This window comes from Xiphophorus hellerii, chromosome 12, assembly GCF_003331165.1.
Source record: "Xiphophorus hellerii strain 12219 chromosome 12, Xiphophorus_hellerii-4.1, whole genome shotgun sequence".
NCBI lineage: Eukaryota > Metazoa > Chordata > Actinopteri > Cyprinodontiformes > Poeciliidae > Xiphophorus > Xiphophorus hellerii.
This window is the reverse complement of record NC_045683.1, coordinates 27,379,093-27,402,373: the sequence shown is the minus strand read 5'-3', so window position 1 is coordinate 27,402,373 and position 23,281 is coordinate 27,379,093. Positions and strand designations below refer to the sequence as shown.

The 23,281-nt window shown below is 39.4% G+C and overlaps 1 protein-coding gene across 3 annotated transcripts; it reads right to left on the bottom strand.

Moving 5' to 3' along the window:
• Positions 1 to 35: 35 nt before the first annotated feature.
• golga3 (golgin A3) lies at positions 36 to 22,272 on the bottom strand. 3 transcript variants are annotated; one of them, XM_032578095.1, is made up of 24 exons: positions 22,026 to 22,272; positions 20,134 to 20,420; positions 16,931 to 17,197; positions 15,156 to 15,268; positions 13,807 to 14,519; positions 13,621 to 13,729; positions 11,689 to 11,995; positions 10,885 to 11,087; positions 10,652 to 10,789; positions 9,757 to 9,918; positions 9,298 to 9,666; positions 9,135 to 9,212; positions 7,771 to 8,034; positions 7,563 to 7,657; positions 7,135 to 7,351; positions 6,856 to 6,999; positions 6,565 to 6,762; positions 6,316 to 6,432; positions 5,100 to 5,239; positions 4,869 to 5,001; positions 4,521 to 4,643; positions 3,514 to 3,678; positions 3,250 to 3,416; positions 36 to 1,771 (listed from the first exon to the last, which is right to left on the bottom strand). In XM_032578095.1, exons 2-24 carry the CDS (start codon positions 20,252 to 20,254, stop codon positions 1,582 to 1,584), a joined length of 4,533 nt encoding a protein of 1,510 aa, XP_032433986.1. In that variant the 5' UTR covers positions 20,255 to 20,420; positions 22,026 to 22,272; the 3' UTR covers positions 36 to 1,581. The 3 variants fall into 3 exon arrangements, with proteins under 3 accessions (XP_032433986.1, XP_032433985.1, XP_032433987.1); XM_032578094.1 differs by having other exon boundaries at positions 3,250 to 3,419; positions 22,026 to 22,271; XM_032578096.1 differs by having other exon boundaries at positions 3,250 to 3,419; positions 17,057 to 17,197; positions 22,026 to 22,271.
• Between the last annotated feature and the right edge of the window lie 1,009 nt (positions 22,273 to 23,281).

The window sequence follows — 23,281 nt, the reverse complement described above, 5'->3', positions numbered from 1 at the left end:
AAACCACACAGAGAAGGACGACAGGAGATGGAATATGAATAGTGCAATTTTCTTTATCATGAATGCGATGACATTTTCCAAAACAAACATTTCATCGGGAACAATTCCAGTCTTTGGGGGAGAAAAGAAGAACAAAACAGCCAGAGTAAGTATACAGACGTCCCAAAATAAATGAATAGTGTAGTTTGAGTACATTTGTTATTAATACCCCGAACAGGCATTTATTTAATATTGGTGTCCCTTTTATAGTTTACAAGAATACAGTAGCATAGGACTAATAATTACAATCCAGGAGCAAAAGGGCTGCAGCACAACTGCATGCAGAAAGAAACAATCCATCACAACCCTAACATTGAAATCCTGGTTGATTTGTCATTAGATCTCTTTTTGCATTTCGATATCAGGTTTTTTTAAAATTGTTATTCCATCATAAAGCTGATCACTTAATATAACAAAAAGGACACATATTTATATATTAACCTCTGAAAAACAGTGAACCTTCCCATAACCCCAGGAACAGAGTTCACCAATATCATTTGGTGAATCCAAGTTTAGTTTTTTTTTTTGTAAATACAGTAAGTACCAAATGTAACAATCAAAAATAAACAAGCAATAGTACCTGCTGTTAGTAGATGTAACTTTTCATTTCATTTTAACAGCTTATTTTGTCAGTTCATTCTTGAACATCTAGTGTGCAATATCTCTTCATGTGTTTTACTTACAATAAACTGCTCTTCAGTAAGGATTAGTTCACCTGTACAATAACATCTCATTTTGCACACACTCTGACCAGAAAAGACACGCATTCCAAACAGCTTTGTCCTGTACAGCATTTTTAACATTGCTTAAGGCTTTTTTTGCATACAAATTACTGCAGTTCATGTTAGACTAACATAACAGAAATATTTTTACAGGTTGGAAATAAAAGTTGATATGATTACCTGACAAACACTGCATTTTAACAGGAGGCAATCCAAAAAAAAAAAAAAGTCTGAGCGCCAGCTGTACATGACGTCTAACTTTACGAAAAGGAGTGATAACAGTTTCATTACAAACCGAAGTCGGTGTTAGCAAAACAGCAGATGGGAAACGTCACAAGAAAACAGGCACGAATATATGGAAGAACAGGATGTAGTTTCTGTCAGAAGCTCTTCTTAAAATCACGATTCATCGCTGAGCAGCATCGACGCCACCGATTTTGCAAGGAGGGAGGGAGGACTTACTGGAATCTAGTGGAGAAAACTAGCTAATTTGTGAGGGACAGGATTCATCTTTATGCCATTTCTGAAACTTTTACAGGGGGGATCCTCATAAGGAAATTATTTTCAAACATTCTAATTTCTTAAGTCTTAATAAATAAATGTGACAAATGCATAACATAAATTTAACCCATAAAATAAACACAAAAAAATAAAGCTGTGGTATAGAAAGTATCACTCTGCAAAAGCACTTGAGTGCTGAAGGGAGGAATGCCAAATGTTGGCAGCAATTTCTTTTTAGAGAAAGCGAGTATGGGGGTTCAAAAGTGCCTTTGTGGATAATACCCCCCCGTCCCGCTTCCTCTGAGAAAGGGCTGTGTAGTTATGATTGCTGCTGTTCTGCTTCGTTATTGTTTTCCACAACACGTTTTGCCGCACTTGGCGAGTTGGAGGTATTGTTGTCAAATCCCAGTTGAGCCAGTTCCTCTTCTGCGTTTGTCCATGAGTTCATTGATTCATTTACAGTCACTGTGTGTTCCTCCATCTGCTTCTGGAGGCTGTCCATCTCCTCCCTAAGAGCAAAAAGGAGAAGGCTTTTTAATCCCAAAGTGCCATGTGACAACAGCTAATACAGTGCCTTGGAAATCTATCTATATCTCTTGAACTTTTCCACATTTCACCATGTTACAGCCACTAAAGTTGCATTTTATTGGAATTTCATGTGATAGAATATAATAAAGCCACAGTAATGAAAAGGTAATACAGGGTTTCTCCAGGTTCACAAACGCGAATTTAATGCTTTTTAAGACAAGTATGAAGGAAAATTAACACCTGTATCACAACAGAAATGGTCAAAAGAAAATTGCATATTTTATGTTGTAAAACATACAATTTTTACAAGTAGCAGAACGTGTGTAAACCCTGCATGGGCTGGAAACAGAAGGGAGCCCGTGGCAAAGACGAACGTAGCCCAGTCAACTGGCGGTGACAGAGGCAAAAAAAGTTAGCCAGCTAGCTAGCAAGGGCCTATTAGTAGCTAGTTAGCGCTGGCCTCAAACACCGGAATGAAGGTGTCTGCATGCATCTCAAATATTTGCTCGACAGAAAATTCACACAAGAAAAATAAACTGGAAAGACAAAACGAGAATAAACAGTCCTGTCACGAGAAAATTTAAGACCTCAGATTAATGTACACAAGGCTAATTGGGATTGTTTTAGTACACTTTAATGCCTCAATTTTATATACAAGAATATAAGACTTCATAAGACTTTTTAAAGCGGTGTGGACACCCTTGTAGTAAATGATTTTCAATATCTTTGTTAAGCTAAGAGAAATAATGGAAGAAAACTGAAATGCATGGTTAGCCCTGCCCTGATTTGATACTTTGTACCTGATTTGATGCATGTTATTTTTTATTTCATCTTTACTTATACAGGTTCTCTCATTGAGATCCAAGATCTCATTTACAAGAGAGACTTGTTTTGATAAAACAATAATGTTGCTGAAATTCCTACTGTAGGTTGTTCGGGGTGTGTATACAGTACTTTCCCACACCGACTCTAAAGTTTACACCGCTTTTTCTTTACTAAATGGTTTTACGCTCAGTGAAATTGGATGGAGAGTAGCTCTGAACATCAATTTTCCAGAAGCATTTAAGTCTGGATTTTGTCATTAGTCATTCTACCACATCCATTTCCTCTCTGCTTGTCTAAACATTGTTAGTTTTAGTTACATTAGGGTCTCATTTGTTCATCCACGTTTGCTATGTTCCCCATATAGATTTTAGCAAACATGATCTCCTGTGACTTTCCTCCAGCAACTGCTTTCTTCTTTCCATTTTTACATAAAACAGGCAGATTTGTGGACTGCCTAACAGATAGTTGTCCTGTAAAAAAATCTTCTCTCTCACAGCTATAGAGCTGTGAATCTCTGTAGCTCATCCAGAGTTACTTCCTCTCTAACCATTACGTCGAGTTTTGTGTCGGTACAACATAAAATCCCAATAAATCACATCGAAGTTTGCCGATTACTTTCAGCTCACTCGCTTACTTTAGTTGTCGTAGACAGTTGTGCAGGTTGTTCAGAGGTTCCTTGTTTACGGAAGTTGACGGTTTCAGTAATTCATCGAGCAGCGAGGCAGGCACCGGGCAGTCTGGGATCTTAACTGGGGTTACTGGGTTTGATGGGTTCCCGTCACTCTTCAGCTCCATCCGCTGCTGCTGCAACGACGACATCATCACAGGGACACGTTTAGTCACGTCAGCTCTCAACTCTTACACAGCCTCGTATAAAGGGAGCTGAAAGATGTCTTACCTTCCTGAGACGAGTCTGTTTGAGGTCTTGTTTGAGCTGCTGGTTCTGCAGCAGGACGGTCTTCATGCTGTTTCTCAACTCGCCCACTTTGGCCTGAAGCATGAACTTGTCCTTCCTGGTGCTGCTCAGCTCTTCCTGGACGGTGTCCAGCTCCACCTTTATGTTCTGAAACAAGACAGCTGTACTTCAATTTAAACAACAAAAAGAGCAGAAACCAGGGCATCCTGCCAAACGAACAGGTAGCTTTGTTCAAAGCAATTCCACGATTTAAACATTCGTTAAACTATTCCATATAGTTTTGTGTGTATACTTTAGAACGGTCTTTCTCAAACCGTGATCCGCAAGGTACTGTATATAAACGAGCGCTAATTTACAGCGACGTAACCTCAAAGTACGATGCGAAATTAGCTTATCAAAGGTTTTTGATTAAAAATAATAATGGACAATAATAGTCATAGATAAGAATAGTTTCTCGGGATGAGTTGAGCAACTTTTGTTTTTATTACACTATTACGGTACATAGCATGCCACCAGCACTGCGCCCCACCGCTGACTAACTGCATCTTAATACCTAAAATGAAATTATTATTTATGTCGGGCTCTCTTCGCGCCGAAAGAAGGTTTTTGTTTCTGCCAAAGCAACTTGAGTCTATTTTTCTTTTATTATGCTTCTAAATTACAAATAGCCCTAAAATGTTAACACATACAACACTTGTAAGAAAGAACTATTTCATTTTTGAATTGCTTGTGTTCTTTAACCATCGGAAAGCTTAGAATCCACACTTTCAGAATCAAAGCGGCCTGAGCAAACTTGTTCCTGGCCAGTCACATTTACAAAGCAGCACCACCTTTCTCATTTGTGAGTAAAGAGACTAATATTTTCATTTCAGTTTGTGTTTATTAAGATGTTGCTATTGCGCGGAGGTGGAATTTCTAGGTGGTCCGTGATGTTTGTTAAATGGGATGAGATTGAGAAACACTGCTTTAGAAGCAAAGTGGAGGCTTGCCTGCAGGGCGATCTGTAAGTTGTCCAGCTCTCTGTGGTGGCTTTGTTCCATCATCTCCACCTGCTGCTTCTGTGCTTCAATCTCCCTCTGCCTCTGCTCCACCTCCCACTTCAGGTCCTCAACCTGAATCAGCAGAAAATATTAGGCATCCATGCAACTCGAAGATATTTGATCTACGACGAGTGATGGGTCAGAAAGAAAAAAAAAAGAACTGCATCAGTCTTTATAAAACTGAAAGGCTGCACATCCAAAGTGCCTCGGCTATAAAAGGAACTGCAGAAGAAAAGCATCAACAGGAATATTGTGGCTTTTCAGTGATTTAGGTATAAGCTTTGGGGAAGTTTATACCTCCTGGTTGGTGAGGGGCTGCTTAGCGAGTTCCTCATCGAGTTGTTTCCGCAGGATCTGGAGCTGGGAATGAGCCTCAGCGAGCTCCTGCTGGAACCTGGAAACATCCTGAGCGTGCTGGTCGTCCTGAGCCCTGCAGAGCGCGACACGTTCCACATGGATTATGCATGCGACTATAGATTAAAACGTGCATTTTCTATTTCTGCAGTCGTCAGGGCAACGTGCACGTACTGTAGTTTCTGAGCTTCGCTCTGCAGAGCTTTCACCAGGTCCTCTTTGGCCTGCAGGTCCTTCTTGATCTCCGACAGCTCAAGCATGGCCGCCCTGTAGTGCCGCCTGTTATGGGCTGCCTCTGCCTTTGCTGCTGCCACCTAGAGGATGCATCATAGAATTACAACCTGAAAAGAGCAAAGTTTTACAGAATCTCCAAGTTCTAACCCAGAATTAAAGAACGCAACAAATATGTATAATAAAAATCTTTTTTTTAGAAATTATATATTAGTTTCTAACTATGCTATGAGATATAATTGTATCTGTATTCTTTACAATGGTCAAGCTGAATTGCATAAAATTTTGTTATTACATGTAGATCTCTTCATTGGTGCCTTTCTTGTTATATTTTGCATGAAATCTGTAAAGATACAAACTTTTCTCCTCCATTTGCACCTTTCATAATTAGCTGCAGCTCCCAATTATTTCTATTTTTAGAATCTGTCTCATATAAAACATGCTCATTATGTATGATATCGGGGGAGCATGTAATTGCACTATTACTGCAATGTAAATATATTGATTATAATTAACTCAGATTTTTTTGACTCTTTATTTTTCTTCCTTTAATCACAATGTTGCCAAAAACTTAAATATAAACACTGAGGGCAACAAATGTCCATTAAACAGGCCAAAGCATTGTGCACATACATATTCAATGTGGCTGTATATGCATATTCAGTATAATATCTAAACATGTTATAGCCAAAAAATTTATTTTCATTGCCATAATATTCATATTGATACTGCAATGGCGATTTGTTATATTGTGCAACTCTTATTCAAAGTTCCTCTTTAGTTTTAAATCAATCGTTACTCCAATACAATAAGTAATCAACTTTTAATAATAAATTCACCTATTCAGCTGAAATTAAAGATTATAAACATCCGTAAATGCAACACGTTTCTTTTTTTTTTTTTTGAAAAAGCAGAGGTATTTTCTCTACTCCAGCCAATTATTTTAAAAAACAACAGTTTTATTTTAAAATCATTTAAATGGCACATATGGGAAAAAAAGTGTAAGAAGACCATCTAAATTTAGATACCAATCATGCAAAAGTCGAATTCCTTTCATGGAAGTGTAATGAATTCAAATCTTAAGGAGTTTGGTCCCTGCTATGCTACAGTGTGATTTTTAACCACTTCCGTTCACACTTCACTTTGCTATTCTTCATACCTGTTCCTTCAAGTCTTTCACTTTGGTTTTCTCTTTCTCCAGAGCAAGCTGTAAAGTCTCAACCAACTGCTTCATTTGTTGGTCCTCCTCTTCTTTTCTCTTAAGAACAGCTTGGACCTAAAGAGAAACGGTAAGAAAAAAATGTAGCCAACTCCTCACATCTGTTTTTTTTTCTCTTTCGACATTTCAGGCATACCATAGAGAAGCTTGTTGCCTAAACTGAGCTGCAAACGTAATTTATTTTTTCACCTGCAAGTTTAGCTGGACGAGATCCGCCTCCCTCTTTGCTAAGGCAGATTCCAAAATGTTAGCGTGCTCCCGCAGTGCATTATGGGACTGTGACAAACCAGCGAGTTTCCCTTTTTCATGCTCCAGCTCGAGCGCCAACTTCTTGTTGGCGTCTTCCAACTTCCGGATCCTCTTCTTGAAACAGCGTGACTCCTGGAGCTGTAGGGGGAAAAAAACGACCCAGAACATGAACTCTGAGAAATTCTGAAAGATCAAAATAAAAAAAGCTTTTTTTATTATTATTATTTTAACCTCATCCTCCAGCTCCAGAACCTTCTCCTGGTAATCCTCCAGCTCCGTGGAGGTGAGAGTGATCACTTCCTGTAACTCCTTTTCCAACATGGTCTTGCTCTTTGTGACAGTCTGCAGTTCGGCTTGCAAAGCCTCAATTTTTTCCTGAATAAAATATATAATTTTAACAGCTTTTAGCCACTTAATCAGATTTTTCTGCCAGAAAAAAAAAGAAGATTCAAAGTTTCAGCTGTGTATAAAATATTCACTTAAAGATTTTTAAAGCTCCGTCAACGTCACCTGTAAGGCCTGGCTGTTTCCGCCATCCAACAGCTGGGCGCGGAGCTTGGCTAGCTCTGCCTCCGCCGTCTCCTTGTCGGTCAGAGCCTCTTGGAGCCTTCTGCTCAGAATGCCCACGGCGTTCTCGTAGGCTTTGTGTTTGGCTTTCATCTCCTTCTGAGCGCTGGTCAGATCCGTTCCCAGCCTCTTCATGCGCACCTTCTGCTCCGAGATGGCCCTGTTTCGACACACGCAGCAGTTAAAACGAGGCCGGCTCAGAACATAAAGGGCAGGCTTCTTCACACACAGGCACAACTCGGATGTGTTAATCCTCAGACAAAATCGACACTGTACGAGAACCGTGTTGTTTGTGTTTCTGAGACGTATATAAATAATCTGTGTTGGATTGTTTCTAACTGCTGAAATCTCCAAAGCAGAACATGACTCACTTTTTGGCTTCCGCCTCCATCTGCTCCACCTGTTTCCTCAAGCTCTCATTCTCTTGAGTCGCGGCGGTGAGCTGGCTCTGATCGAACTGCAGGGACTGAGTAAGGAGGGGACAGAAGATATTTTTCCTTCACAGCAAAATATACTTTGAATAAACTGAAAATTTCCTTAAAAAAAACAAACAAAAAAAACTGATTTAAACAACAGTACCTGAATTTGGGTTTCAAGCTGATCCCTTTCCGTCTGAATGGCCTGCAGATGGGCCTCCATGTTGTTCATCTGCTCCTGGACTCTGGCCACCTCAGTTTGCAAGCGGGCCTGCTCCAGCTCGGCCTTTTGCTTCTCGCCCTGGGCGCTCAGCAGCTCCTGCTTCAGGTCCTTCACTTCAGCCAGCAGGCGCTTCTTGGTGGACTTCAGCTCGCTGATGAGCTGGTCCTTGGAGATGGCGTCCCGACGGTACGCTTCCACCATCACCTGTCCATTCAGCAACATTGATTTTTTTTTACTTTTGTTTTGTTTTAGTCTGATTAAATGTTCAGAAAGAACTTTTTTAAAGAGATGTCTTGCTTATATTTGCTTTGAGCGACAACGCTGTTTTAATCCTACTTCATCATTTGGGAACTCGGGTCAGATGTTAAGATAACACTGTGAGTAAAAGAAATGTAACCTTATTTTCTTTATCGTCTGAATTAAATAATAATAATAATAAAATTTACAGGTCAAAAACAGTTTTCTTCTTACTGACCATTAGGAAATGTAGTAAACCTGCATTAGGAACTTTAGCATGTCTAAATAGTAACAATTGGCAAGGCACAATATAAATTAATAGACACAGTTATGTGCAATGTATGGGTATTTAAAAAAATAAATTAATTAAATAGGTAAATATAACTTAATAAAAAATAACAAATGAGACAAAAATTCAACAAATTTTTCCCACTGTGGGACAATAAATATTTCTATTCTATCAACTACCCAAAGTGTACAAAACTCATTGGCTAATTAAACACACCTATTCTCCCGTGGGCTGTGTAATTAGTGTCAAACAATAAACAAAAGATATATATGTATATATTGTGGTTGTGAAGTAACAAAAAGAAATATTTAGCTTTTTGTTCTTTTCAGTAGAAAGCACATTTGACAACTTCATGCTTTTGCTGCCTCTCTCACACAGATACGTTGAACCGAACACAAACCACATTTTCCACAAAACCCGTCGCCGGCTAACTGCTTTCATAGATTTGATGAACACGAGCGCTGACGCTTCGACAAAAAGCTCCAACTTTTAAAGATGCAGTAAATTGAACTTTTTTTTTTGTTGCTCTGTCAATCAGTTCCACCCTCTGCGTGACAGCCTGTCGGAGCGATAAAGCAGCCGTTGCTCCATGCAGCGCGGCACGTCAACCAGCACTTCAGGCATTCGTCAGAGAAGCTGACTGCCGTTTGGCATCCTCCCACAACACCGTCACCAGCTGGGACATTCAGGACAAATTTCTACATTTACGTCCTGTCTTCAGATTTTAACAATAAAGACGACAAGAAAAAAAAAAGACTAAAAGAAGAAGATGCATTACCTTTTGTTGCTGGAACTGCTCCTTTAATTTCTGCGCTTGTTTCTTCAGAGAATTATTCTCTTGTTGCAGAGATTCAATCTACACATTTTGAAACATTTTTAAATAAGTGATCCTCAAGAAAGTGTTCAAACTACGACAAACCCTTTCCACTCTTGTCTTCTACCTGACTGGCTTTGATTTGGACTTCTTGTCTGAGCTGGTCCAGGACGTCCGAGGCCACCAGGACGTCCTCGCCCAGCCGCTCGGCCCCCTCGTCCAGCTGGCTCTTATCGGCCTTGGCGGCCTGCAGCGCCACCTCCAGGACGATCTTCTCGTTCTGGAGGAACTGGATGGTGTCGTCCTTGGCGGTGCTCTCCGTCTGCAGCTCGGCCAGCTGGGCCTCCAGCTCCTGGTACCTGGCCTCCAGCTGGTTGATGGACTGCTCTTTGGTTTGTAGCGTCTCCTGAGTTGTCGTCAGCTGGCGCATCAGCTCCAGATGTTCTTTCTGAAGCGACTGCAGCTGCAAGTCCTTTTGGGAAAGTGTCAACTTGACCTATCGCGGAACAAATGAAAGACGTATGTCAGAGGAGGTCACAAAGTTTACCGCCCAAGTCAGCTTTTCTCTGGCTTTTGCAGAAACTACCTGTTCCAGTTCCCTCTCCAGAGCTGTCGCTGTGTTAGCCAGCTTTATCAGGCGCTCTCGCTCTTCCTCAAACTCCTCCAGTTTGTGCTGCAGGTCGTCTTCCACCATGGTTTTTGCGTCCTGGATCTGCTTGTAGGCGGCCTCTTGCGTCAGCATGTCGGCCTGCATCACAAACGGAAAAATTCAAACCATGAACCTGGCGGCTTTTTAGTTTAGGTTTTTATTTCCAAGTATTTTTCAAGCAATTGCAACGTAAGTTTTCAAACTTTTCCCACACCGCACTTTGGAGATTAAAACTGAACTAAAAAAAAAAAAAGACAGTTTCAATTACTCACTATTATTTGATACTGTTTATCACCGGTACTGTTATTAATAATGTCTTAGAAAGTATTCTAAGTTCTACAGCTGGGACAAGGATAACTAAAATACAGCAAAATGTTATGTTTTACAATTTTTCTCTCAACACAGATGACAAAACTAATTTAACAAAAAGAAAAAAACTATTTTAATAACATTTAATGTGTAAAGTACAACAGATCAATAAATCACTGACACATTAAGAATAAGAAATAGTGTGTGTGGATTTTATTAGGTGTATGAAAATATCTAGTTTCAACTGTAAATGTTTTCCGTGTTCGAATGTTTGGTATCATATATCGGATTTACTTACTACGATTTTTATTACTGTTTTTTTGTTTGTTTGTTTTGTAAGAATCCCCTGGAAAATGAGATGATGAATCTCTAGGTGTTCTAGTTAAAACAAATAAAAATAAAATCAAACATTAGATTGCATTTCTTATAAAACTGTGCAGTTTGAATATCAAGCACATTCCACATCTGATTGAAAGTCAAGCATTTCCAAGGATTTCAAGCACTCATATGAACCCGAGTATACCTCAATGCTTTGCAGCTGCACAGCGATGCGCTCCTTCTCTTTAATGGAGCGGTGTTGGGTCTCGGTCAGCTGATGGGAAAGTGTCACGTTCTCCAGCTTCAGGTGTTCCATGGCGCCAAACTGAGTCATCTGCCCCGCCTTCGAGAGACAGGTTGATGTGAAAAGCAACCCGTCTCAACTGCAACGTCCCGACGACGCGTTGCTAGTTCACTGCCACCGCGGCGGATTCCTACCTGCATGTTGGCCATTTCGCTTTGCAGTCGCACCCTGGCCTCCTGGGCCAGCGCCAGCTGCTGCTGGTACCACTGCCTGACCTGCTGCAGCGAGTCGATCTCAGCCTGGGAGGTCTTCAGTCGGCTCTGGAGGGTGCTGCGCTCCAGCTGGACCTGCTGCAGCTGACCCTGGAGGCCCGACATCTGCTGACGCAAGTCATGAACTGCAAAAAATAATGACAGTTGACAAAAAAAAAAAAAAAAAAAAGTTTTCTAATCGTGCTTATCTCTACAGGTCCAGGGTTTCCTCAAGGATAGATTTTTATATTTATATATACAGTACAGACCAAAAGTTTGGACACACCTTTCTAATTCAATGAGTTTTCTTTATTTTCATGACTATTTATAAGGCAAGAAATCCCACTTATTAACCTGACAGGGCTCACCTATGAAGTGAAAACCATTTCAGGTGACTACCTCTTGAAGCTCATCAAGAAAATGCAGAGTGTGTGCAAAGCAGTAATCACAGCAAAAGGTTGCTACTTTGAAGAAACTAGAATATAAGGGGTATTTTCAGTTGTTTTACACTTTTTTGTTTAGTGCATATTTCCACATGTGTTATTCATAGTTTTGATGCCTTCAGTGTGAATCTACAAGGTCAATAGTCATGAAAATAAAGGAAATTCATTGAATTAAAAGGTGTGTCCAAACTTTTGGTCTGTATTGTATATATATAGAATTTTTTTTTTTTACTTCATTCTGAAGGTGTGGTGGCGCAATGATCAATTACATGTAAAGGAAACCCTTCTGTCTCTGTTAAGTCACCTGAGTTGTCCCTTGAAGTCATCGTGTTCTGCAGCTCCTCCACCTTCGCTATCAGCCGGTTGTATTGGTCTTCAGAAACTTTCAGGTCGTTGCTTAGAGAGGTCAAACTGGCGTTCTTGCTCTCCAAACTGCCCTGGAGCTCCACCATAGCCTTCTCTAGCTGTCTGCAGTTTTGGCGGAGCGTGCCGACTTCTGAGCTGAGAGCACTTTGCCTCTCCTGGCTGATCTGAGCCTCTTCTCTCTTGGCCTGCAGCTGAGCGTTCACTGTTGCAAGCTGGGCCTGGAGCTCTGTCTTCTCTTTGAGAGCCTAGAGGGAACAGGAAGTAGTAAGAGAACTTCAGCCAAGTGTTCCAGGAGTTTCGTGAGTAGCAATAGTTTATGGGTGGCATGATTGTATATATTCATTTGTGTTGCATCTGTGGCTTTCCAATACACTTGTAATATTCATGCTTTTTTTGATGACATTTAAAGATGTTTACATATTTAGTTCTTGGCTTGTGATTTGTCTTGCTTTTGTCCACTCCGTACCGGGGGGAAATGATCTCAACCGTCAGCATTAACACTTCTTCTGGTTTTATTTCCACAATAACTAAGTAATACCAGCTTGCGTTGACCACAGCACTATCTCAGGCAAAAAAATTAAATAAAATCATTATGCATCAAAAAACCCACAGAAGGCTACTTTCAGTTTCAGTGAGAGATTTAAAATGAAGTCAGACGAAGCAGAGGTGTGTAGACCTACTGAGAAAAAAATTTACTTTGTGTGACATGTAGAGAGATATAATTCATTCAGACTGCGACAAAATGAGTAAGCGCAAGACTTTGAGGAGATAACAGGAAGGCTTTACACGATACATTAAGGTTGTTTTATATTTTCGAGAAAAAAACTGGATTTGGAAACACCATAGAGTACTTAGCCTAGTACTAGGACTAGGCTAAGAAAAAAATAATTAAATTACCAGAATAAAGTTGTAATTTTACAAGAATAAAGTCATTATAGTATGAGAATAAAGTCTCACGACAATTAAGTCGTACATAATACAAGAATAATCTCTTAATATAAAAAAAGTAACAGTAATACTAGAAAAAGTCGTAATAATACAAGAATAATCTCATAATATCACCAGATTAACGTCAGAATATTAAGAAAAGGAAGTAGTAATTATATGAGAACTCATACACAAAAAAATAATAAATAATAAAATGAGGATTGTTGAGCATCTTGTGAAGTTAAACTTTGGTATTTGGTTTTACAAACCGGAAATACAGTTTTAAATGTTGTAAATAGTCTGGTCTCAAAATACACAAACACATTATGTACAACTTTGAAAGACATATCCTACTCAGTTGCACATTCCTTGGATCAGGGATGTGCAATTATTATTTCCAAAAATTGCAGTTTGATTAAGCTATATTCTTATCTTTAATGTACGGCATGCTTTTCTTCATTTTGTTAATTTGCTTTTATATATCTTTAATACCTTTTTATCTTTGCTGTTAAACCTGAATTTCTCTACCATATGACAATAAAAGGATATTTCTATTCTATTCTGTATGATTTTTAAAAATCTCTAAATTAATTTTGTCCAAATTATTTAAAGTCTACTTTATTGTCAATTGATTAAGCACTAAACAAGGGAGAAACAAGGAATCAAAATTACATTCCTGACTAAAAACTAAAAGACCTCGCATACAAATAAATAAGAACAAATGGTAATAAAAAAAGTTTCCCATAAACCATAAAAAACACATTATATTAAAAAATTCTCATAAATCACTTAGTATTTTAAAAACACAAAATCTTATCTAGTTAACATCTTACATGGGATTCAGCTTCCTCTCTGCCTTTCTCCCAGGATATCTAAACTGTTGATTTAATTAATAAATATTTTATGTGAAAGGAGCAACAAAATGACATTAATGGCTTATTACCTGACTGGCTTCAGATGACAAGGATTCCAGTTGCCCCTCGAGCCTCGTTTTCTCTTTTAGCACCTGGAGCATCTCATCGTGACCCATCACTGAACTCTCCAAAGAAACGCTGCAATTTAAAAATGCAGAAGAGTTAGAAAAAGTAAAAAAAAAAAAAAAAAGAAAGGATAACACAATATTCAATACCTGCTGGAGAAACTGTCCCTCCGGCTGCGCGACTCTCCCGTTCCCTCCCTCTCCATCTCCAGCAGGTGCTGCTCGTCGCTCGCCGCCTGCAGCACCTCCTGCAGCGACGGGAACTGACCCATGGCCTCGGGGGCGATCTCCCTCCCCTCCACCGTGTACGGCCCTTGTTGCCGTTCCACGGCGGCCGAGAGCGTCCCATAGGTTCCCCTCGTGGACACGCTGCTGTAGGAGGAGCTGTCGCTGTCGTTGCCGTCGTTGCCGGGCTTCGCTCCGGCTTCGCTGCCATCCATCTCCGAGCTGTTGTCGTTGAGCTGGAGCGAAGTGCTGGCCTTCGAGTCCGTCTCGCATGCGCTGCTCTCTGACAGCGTGCTGACTTCTGACAGCGTGGACACGGAGCTGATGGAGGACCGGCTGACATCTGCTGAGGTCATGCCCCCGCCTCCAGCGCCGCCGCCTCCCCCTCCGCCGTCGCTCTCAGGAGACTTGTAGTCAGCTAAGGAATGAATCTTACTGGGACGTGGAGATCTGGATTTCTTCTCCTTGCTGGGAGGAATTCCAAGGCTGCCCAGTTTGGGGCCACGTGGAACACTGGTCCGGAGGAAAGAATACTCCTTGGTCATGGCAACAGTATTAGCGCGCGGTAGCGCCTCAGGATGGAGCATTAGTTCAGGATCTAGAGTACTGAAGGGCCGGCTTTTAGGGGTACGATGAGCCTGGGAAGAGGAAAGAGTCATAAAAACTATCAATAACTATTCCTGTCACAATAAGCAATAAATCAATTAATCGCATGATGCATTAAAACAAGCTCAATAATTTCCACTTGCATCATTTATCGTTTTTTTCTCTCTCTCTCTTTCTACCAAAAACTGACAAAAGTTTTCCGTTTGGTGTTTTGGTCTCAACAAGCCCCTTATTTTGAAGGACAATTTTGTTTACATACATTTTATTTTTTTCTGTACTTTTGTTTACTTTTTCTTAATATTTAAAATGTCTTCCAGTTCCAGTGCACCCGACTGCCTTCAGGTCAGAGTCACCTAACTAGGCAATGAGCTGTTCTGTGTGAAATTTAATCCCAGCTTTAATCCAGCTGAATGAGTGAATAAACAGCAGCATGAAGGCAGAGGAGCACAACAAATGGATTAGAGCACAGGTGGTAAAAAAAAAAAAAAAAGAGGAATCGTTTTCCTTTGGTTGAGCTCGTACGATCCAAATTGGGGCAATAATTTGATTTATATCAAGTTTTGGCAGAGGCTCTGCTCGAGCGTGGCTCATTTTAAGAGCAAACTTGGATTCATCAAAGATGACATAAGTATGGAAATAAAAGCCAAGCAGTGGCAGCACTCACTCACCCTCTCCTTTTGCCGCTGAACCCTGTACTGTTTGAGTTGCTCTTCCAGACGCCGGCGAGCTTCCAGGCGAATCTTTTCCTCGTTTTCCATCTCTAGGCATGGTTTCTGGTTGGCTGCAGCGAGAGAAAGTAGGCCAAACTGAAGACTCTTCCTCCTTAATGGGTAAAGCTTCCCAGAAGGCCACTTAGAAAAGCAAGTAATTAAAAAAAAAAAAAAAAAGGATCTACACAACATCCCTATGGAATAGTAGAGACTTGTACAGGGTTTCTACACTTTTCAAAATTTTTGTTTTCTGGCAGTTTTTTAAATTTATTTATGTGCAACTTCAAATACTAAGAGTGCACCGATTGCAGTTTTCTGGCCGATCACCAATCTTTAAAAATCGTGACCTGTTGATTCCAATTCTTAACTTTTTTTTAAATAACTGTCCGGTATAAAATCAAAATATACAGATTTGTCGCTTTTTGGGGCTTTTAAGGGGAAAAAAGTCAGTGGAGGTGTCTGAAAAGTCACTAAAAATAAAAGTGACTAAAAGTCCCTTTTTGCCAACTAGACTTGGCAAAAAAGTTGCTAAATTGGCAACTGTGCGGTGACTTTTTTTTCCTTTTAGTAAGTCTTCTCTTACGGCAGAGAAAAAGGGAAGACTGGCTGTTTTCAGACCTTCGTGAAAGCAGATAAGATCAGCTTCTAATGCAACTATCACCCATCACCCAAAATTGAGAAAATTGGGGCCGATCAATTAGCGCACTCCTAACAACAATGTGCTGTAAACTGAAAGTACAGAACAAGTAGCAGCATTTATGGAAGTATATTGTTCTTTTCAGCATTTCTTATGAGTTGATATTCTTATAAACATATTCTTCAATACAAGATCATATTCATTTTACAAAGCTAGGTTTACAACTAGCGTAAAATAGAGAAAGCTATTTAAACTTTAGGAGTGCACAGAGTCGAGTTACGAGAATATCCTAACATCCACAATCATAAACTAAGTTGGATTCGTTGGGTCTTTCCCAATGTTTACTAAAGGTAATATATTAAGGTACTATAAAAAATAGCTAATTTTCCGAGCAAATTCAAGCTTCATTTATTTATTTTTTTTAGTCTTTTAGAGAAGCTAACATACAGAATTAACTCTGTAAATGTGGTTTTCTAGAGGTGCCCAATATCTGAACAATGCGGTTTCGATCACAATTTCAACATGTTCAATTTTAAAATGGCATGAATACAATATTTGCAATTCCTATAATAATATAAAAAAAATATAATCACACAGTGTAGTTCTGTGTTCTTGCATCCCCATTGAGACATGGAAAAGAAAACAAGACAGTGTAGGAACCCTGCATGTCGCACATTAAGCAGATTCATGCCGTAATGATGCTGTTATTTTCCAGTTAGAAGTTAATAAGGAGCAAAACTAAATAAGCCTTTTCATGCGTACAAACAGCATTTATCATAACAAAAAAAAAACAAAAAAACATCACCAAACTGAAACATCACCAAAGAAAAGTTAACATGACACAGGGATTAGTTCCAAAACAGCCATTAGCCCACACGATGTTCCAAATGAAGCACCCACACCAAAAACTGATCAAGATATCCGTCAACTCCAGATTAGAAATGCAGAAAAACAACACTTATAAAGAGACTTCCAATGAAACCTTCTCACAAGTGAACAATCACAGCATTCCACAGCAAAAAGGGATTAAAAATAGAGAAAGGGAGAGAAAGGGGCATTCACTCCTGATATTTTGTTGCTTTGTTTTTTTGCTTACACAGTTCAGTCTCCTGCATAGGCATACTGAGTTTGAGGGACTGCAAAGCGTCACCCTTGTGAACCTTGACCTCAGCACTAGAGCCCTCAGCCTTCTCTACCGTCATGGGTGGATAAGCAGCCACACCTGGGGAGGACTCTTGGCTCGGCGGGTTGATGGGAGAGCTGCTGCTCTGCGGAGGGGATCCGTTTGGAAGGGTGCCTCCGGCGGCACCGAGGCCGTCTGCCGGTCCGTTCCCGTTTGGCAGCGCGTCTGAAGAGAGAGGACCTGAAAAAGATGGGAATGGAAAACGTCATAGTGGTTTCGGGTGATTTTTGAACTGTTGGGAGCATTACGTTTCTATGGCGATTTAACGCTTCAGAGAAAACTGCAAAGATGCAGAAACACAGAGTTCCTATAAAATCAGTGCTAAAGCCCACTTGTTTACAGCTGCTTTTAATTAGTAGTAAGTGAAACATTGATCAACACATTTGATTTGTATTTCCTTAATGATTTGGATGGTGGTATTAGCCTAAATGTAATGTATATTGCACATTTCAAAATTGGTTACTGTATTGCTTTTATGGCACTTTGAACTGCCTTATTGCTGAAATGTGCTGTACTAATAAACTTCACAAATGTATAGAAAGCAGTTTGTTATTTTATATACAACCTTCCCCCTTCGTCTAATTTGTTTTTCTTATTTGGTGATTTAAGACAAAAAGATATTAAAGCAGCTCTAAACACCTTCTGCTTCCCAGTTATTCATGATCTTGCGCTGCTGAAACAGTCACCAGTTTTCTGGTAAACAATCCTCTCTTCGCCAAGCTTTCCGTCCTGTTCATTGGATTCATTTTTTTCTCCCACGTCTCATCACTTGTACCGTTATTGTCTGGAGCGTTTAGCTGTGACATCTTGCACAACAACTCTTCCCCCAACCGATTCCCTCTAAATATGCCACAGCAGACATTTCTTTGGAGAATGGGAGGCGTCTACGGGCCTTGCGGATAATATTCGAGCACATATAGGCGTTTTTCGCTTCCTTTGTGAACATAACTTGAAAATTCCTTAAGCGAGCATTCCTCTACGGAAGGTGAAACGTAGCCATGAACCAGCTGTAGCAGATGCGATTGTCCTGACAAACCGGCTGATCAGCTTTGTCGAGCAACTATGTTGTGATTTTAAAGCAACACTTGGTTGCTAAAACCTCCCTGCGGCTGCCTTTACTTTTGCACAACTGCGTATTGTTCAAGTAACTATTTGCTTCATCATTAGTAGCAGTTACATCATAAACAAACCCTGGCTTATGGATGGTAAGAGGTTGTCGCAATATTAACAGACGCATATGTCATTTGTTGCTTTCAGAGATTCTTAGGATTTATTTATTTTTATTATCTGCTAAGCAGTAGACCATTTAAACTGATCAAACCCACAAAGTATTGTGACAGCCAAGATATCTGCAGGTTTGAGCAATCCAAATGTAAAACTTAAGACATTTTTAATGCCAGCTGGAATGAAAATGATCGGGAATGACTGGGGGATCTTCCTGGCCGGTACGGGCTGGCAACAGAAGTGAGGCAGTGGTAAAAATGGACGTCGCCTGGTCAGAAATTTGCACATATCCATGACGGACACACACACAGAGAGAGAAAAACTAGCTGCCAGGGTTATTACCTATGATAAGTTGCAGCTAGCTACCGACTGCCTCGAGTTACGAAACATAATGAAGACGTCTGTGTGAGACTCAAACTTTTACCTGACAGAAAGTCATGCAAGAAAAAACAACACTGTATGGAAGATTGAACATTCCTGTCATGAAATAATTTTAAGACTTGTGATTAGTGTAAATAGGACCAACTTAAATTTCTTTTAAAAAATAAATTTAAGGCATTTTAAGGCCTTGACTTTAGATGGAGAATTTAAGACTTTTAAAGCCTTTTTAAGACTGTCTGACCTATGTTTTTAAAGTAACAAAGCTTTTAGTCACTATCAAATCATAAAATAAAAAAATATAGACTTTTTAAAAATATCGCTATTAATCTGTGCACATCACTTGGCATCCACAGAAGAAATTGGTACATACATAGTAATTGCAATATCAGTGAGTGCAATATTAATTTCTCAAAGGACATTTGGAATACACTGGCAGTTGGATGAAGCGTCGCTGACGTCAACGTCCAGACCTGACACGTTACATTACAGCAACCAAAGAATGGCAGAAATACACATGAGAAAAGTGTTGGAAAAATGGGGATTTATCACAACTTGCCATATTTGCCAATGCTGCTGCTCTTCCTAGTATTATAGAGTTTACACACGATTTCAAATGGTGTATTGACTTGGGGAATGAGCGGATGCCCAAAGCATACGCACTAGTTGGAGATATTGATGCCCGCATCAATTTGCATTTTAAATATTAAAAAAATATATGTCAATAAAACTTCAAAATATATTCACTACCACCAAAGCTGTGTGTGAAACAGGGTTTTTGCAACATTTTCTTGGGTTTCCAGAGGTCTACAGAGTCATACACCAAATCGCTATGACACGTTGTCTCTGCTCCTCAGCATTAAAATTAAATTATCCATTAAATGATGACAAACTTTGAGCTGAAGGTTCCTTAAATGTAAATGCTATTGGCATTAAAAAGCCAAAATCAAAAACAAAGGTTGCAAAAAATACAGCTTGTCGTGTGTAAAGCTGTTTATGTTGTTTTACTGTATTTTTCCCCCCTACTGTTTACAAATCAAAGACTAAAACACAGTTATTTTTTTCCCCCTCCTAAAGCTTGCTATGCGCAGAACACAAACATAGCTGATGACTAATGAGACCTCTGTTTAGTTATTTAGCATGTTAGTTCAAAGAGCTGTGAGACATGGAGCAGTAAGAAGCTCAGCCTTTGGTGGTAATCACCAAAAACGGGCCAGACCTGCCAAAAGACTAAACTGTGGAGAAACAAACTAGCAGTAATATGCATAGAGAAAAGGACATTTGCAGAACAAAGTGCAGAGGTGAAACTGAACAAAGTATGTGTGATACTATGGAGGAATGAAGAGGAGGCCCAAGGGGTTTAGTGCCCGTTTCTTCGTAACTGCTCCAGTTACCCAGCGACCTTCTTTACGTCACTGACACGCAGTGTAGGGTGGAGGCTAACGTTAACGCATACCATTCATTCAAAACCACACAATTTAAATAATCCTTATCCGTACAGAATGAGCACTCACCGTTAAGAAGCTCATTTGTCTTTTGGATGCTCTCCAGCCCTTTTTTGAGTGTGTTGACTTCCACAGTGGAGTCCCCCTCTTCCTCACATCTTATTACTTGGTCTTCTCTACTGGCCTCCATCTCAACAGCCTCCGATTTACCACCACGATCCACTTCCACCGAGAAGAGCAACAGTCACGGCGCAGCGGGCGCTGTATTGCAAATGACGTCTTATTTAAAGCATTTTCTGGGGACGGAGGCTCCCCAGGAACGTGTCTGAGCCAAGGAACACTTTACTGTCTGATGACTGAGGAGAGAAAAGGATGACAATTAATACATCAGTTATCTTGCAGCTTCTCACCAGTGTCCGCTTGTGTTATGTAACAGCACAGCGTACTTTAAACATAAGCCAGAGTCAAGCACTGTAACAAGCTGCTACAACAGTTAAGTAGATTGAGAACCCCTTAAATTGTAAACAGGGCTGTCTTGTCTAGTCGAAATATAAATAGTTTTATAATTTTTTTTGACTTTACCTTTAACATTTCTGACACCTATAAACAAACTTCAGAAATTAAAGAAATTACCAAGCCAACCAAATCTATTTTACTGTCACATCCAACTGTGTGTAAATGATGCTGATGTCTGAATAAATAAGAAATATTCAAGACAAACTCATACATAACACAAGTAAATACAACTCGTTTCTAGGTTACATGAAAATGTTACGGTCTCCGTTATTACAATAAAAGTAAGTAGCCTACTCTTTGTTTATGATGCAATTCAATCTTATCACATTTGACATGAATAGTGGTCATGAAAACATAATGACATGTTTTTTCTAACAAGTCAAGTGTCACTTCATGCGTATACTACAACCTTTGTTTACATTTTACTTTATGACATGAAATTTATAACAAAGTTTATTCCAAAATCCACAGAAACAAAATTAATCTGCTTTTAGTTTTTGGAGGAAACAAATTGTCATGAGACCGTCATACTGCAAGTCTTCAGTCAGAGGCCTCTTCAGATTCGTTTCAAGACTGACTGCTACAAGAGATCCTTTCTTTCCGGAGCATCACCGTCCACAATGACTTTTTGAAGATACTTGGGTGATATGAGTTACAACAACATTTAATTTCCTTTTGAGATAAAAAAGTATTTTTGAATTGAATTACAAAAACAACAGCTGCAATAGGGGGGAAAAAATCACGTAAATATCAGCGGCTTTGTATTCGAGCCCCTGCTCAAAACTGTCAAATAGTTTGCTCAATTGTTTCGGGAAATTTGCCCCAGTGTCCACGAATGCACCAGAACAATCGATCAGCACGCATTTGCAATAAATGCAAAACTCAGTGGAAATAAGCAGTGACATTCTGTCAGTCACTGGGCAAATATTTAACTTTTGAACTGAGGAGCACTGTCACCGTAGAATCACCCAAACCTCCTTTGTGTTTTGCATCATGTTATTTAGTGTAGACTATGACAACCTTTGACTTGGAGGCTAATTTACCTACTGTACAGCAGACAGGACAGGTTACGTACTGCAGGTCAGGTGTAGAGGCGGTCAGTGGAACGATTCAAACCCATAACTGATCAACAGAATCCAGATGTTTCGTAAAGATTGGTTAGCTCGGTTATTTTTGGCTCACCCACACTAGCCAGAAGCAGATGACAGACCAGGCTGTATGTGGCTAAAGCTGGTTAGCATGCTAACAAAACAGCTAGGTGTGTACCCAAAGGGAAGCTAAAGCTGCTAAGTTGCTAGCAACATAAATTAACGACGCCACCTGAAAGGCGTTTTCTGGAAAATTGTAAGAAGGCAAACCAATTACCCAACATCACGTAAGTATATTACCGCACCAAAGTGCAAATGATAAGATGACAAATTCCCTAAAGGACAATAAAAACTCACCCTTTCGGTGAGCTCCGCCGTTTACTACGTGGCTGTTTAGTTTCCGTTCCTTTACCCGTCCGACGAGAAACAGACAACGACTGTGCAAAAAAGAAAAAAGAAATCAAGCTGTCCTCTTAGAGAGTTTACTGTATGATATATAAATTATTCGGATGTTATCCTTCAGATGCTAATAACACTGGTATATTAATTACACGAATCATAACATGGAGAGAACACAGTTTCTAGTGTCGTATGTGGTAAAATGTATAGAAATAGAAGCAAGTAGACTGCGTGGCTTCTTTGCCCAGTAAAAACGGTCCTCCATAGTGTGTGTGGCAAATTCGATTTATTGACCGACACAGATATGTTTGGAAATTCGATTATACACACACACATCTCTCTCTCTCTCTCTCTCTCTCTCTCTCTCTCTCTATATATATATATATATATATATATAGATCTATCTATCTATCTATCTATCTATCTATCTATCTATCTATCTATCTATCTATCTATCTATCTATCTATATAGATATTAATTCGATTTATTGACCGACACAGCTATGTTTGGAAATTCGATTATACACACACATATCTCTCTCTCTCTCTCTCTCTCTCTCTCTCTCTCTCTCTCTCTCTCTCTCTATATATATATATATATATATATATATATATATATATATATATATATATATAGATAGATAGATAGATAGATAGATAGATATAGATATATCTATCTATCTATCTATCTATATAGATATAGATAGATATGTATACAGTAATCGAATTTCCAAACGTAGCTGTGTCGGTTAATAAATCGAATTAATATCTAGATAGATAGATAGATAGATAGATAGATAGATAGATAGATAGATAGATAGATAGATAGATAGATAGATAGATAGATAGATAGATAGATAGATAGATAGATAGATGGCAAAAAATGAAGGATGAAGGATTTTTTATGGAATATTTGCATTGAATTTTCACAACAGGATGACACTAGAAATACCACTAAAATTTTGCCGTCTAATTTTTGTTGTCATTAAGTTGGAAACGGTCTGCTTTCATCATCCAGCAAAAGTTGTATGTTTTTTTCTGATTTTATAACTTCCAAATTGTTATAAAAATGTAGTTCTTTAAAAATGGCAGCACATTTCCTATGGTAGATATTTATAAAAAAAAAACTTCTATTTTACAGTCAACTAGCTTTATTTAGCTTCACTGAGGAAAAGAATGGCTTTTTGAATTATGAAGTTTGCAGACCCCTGATC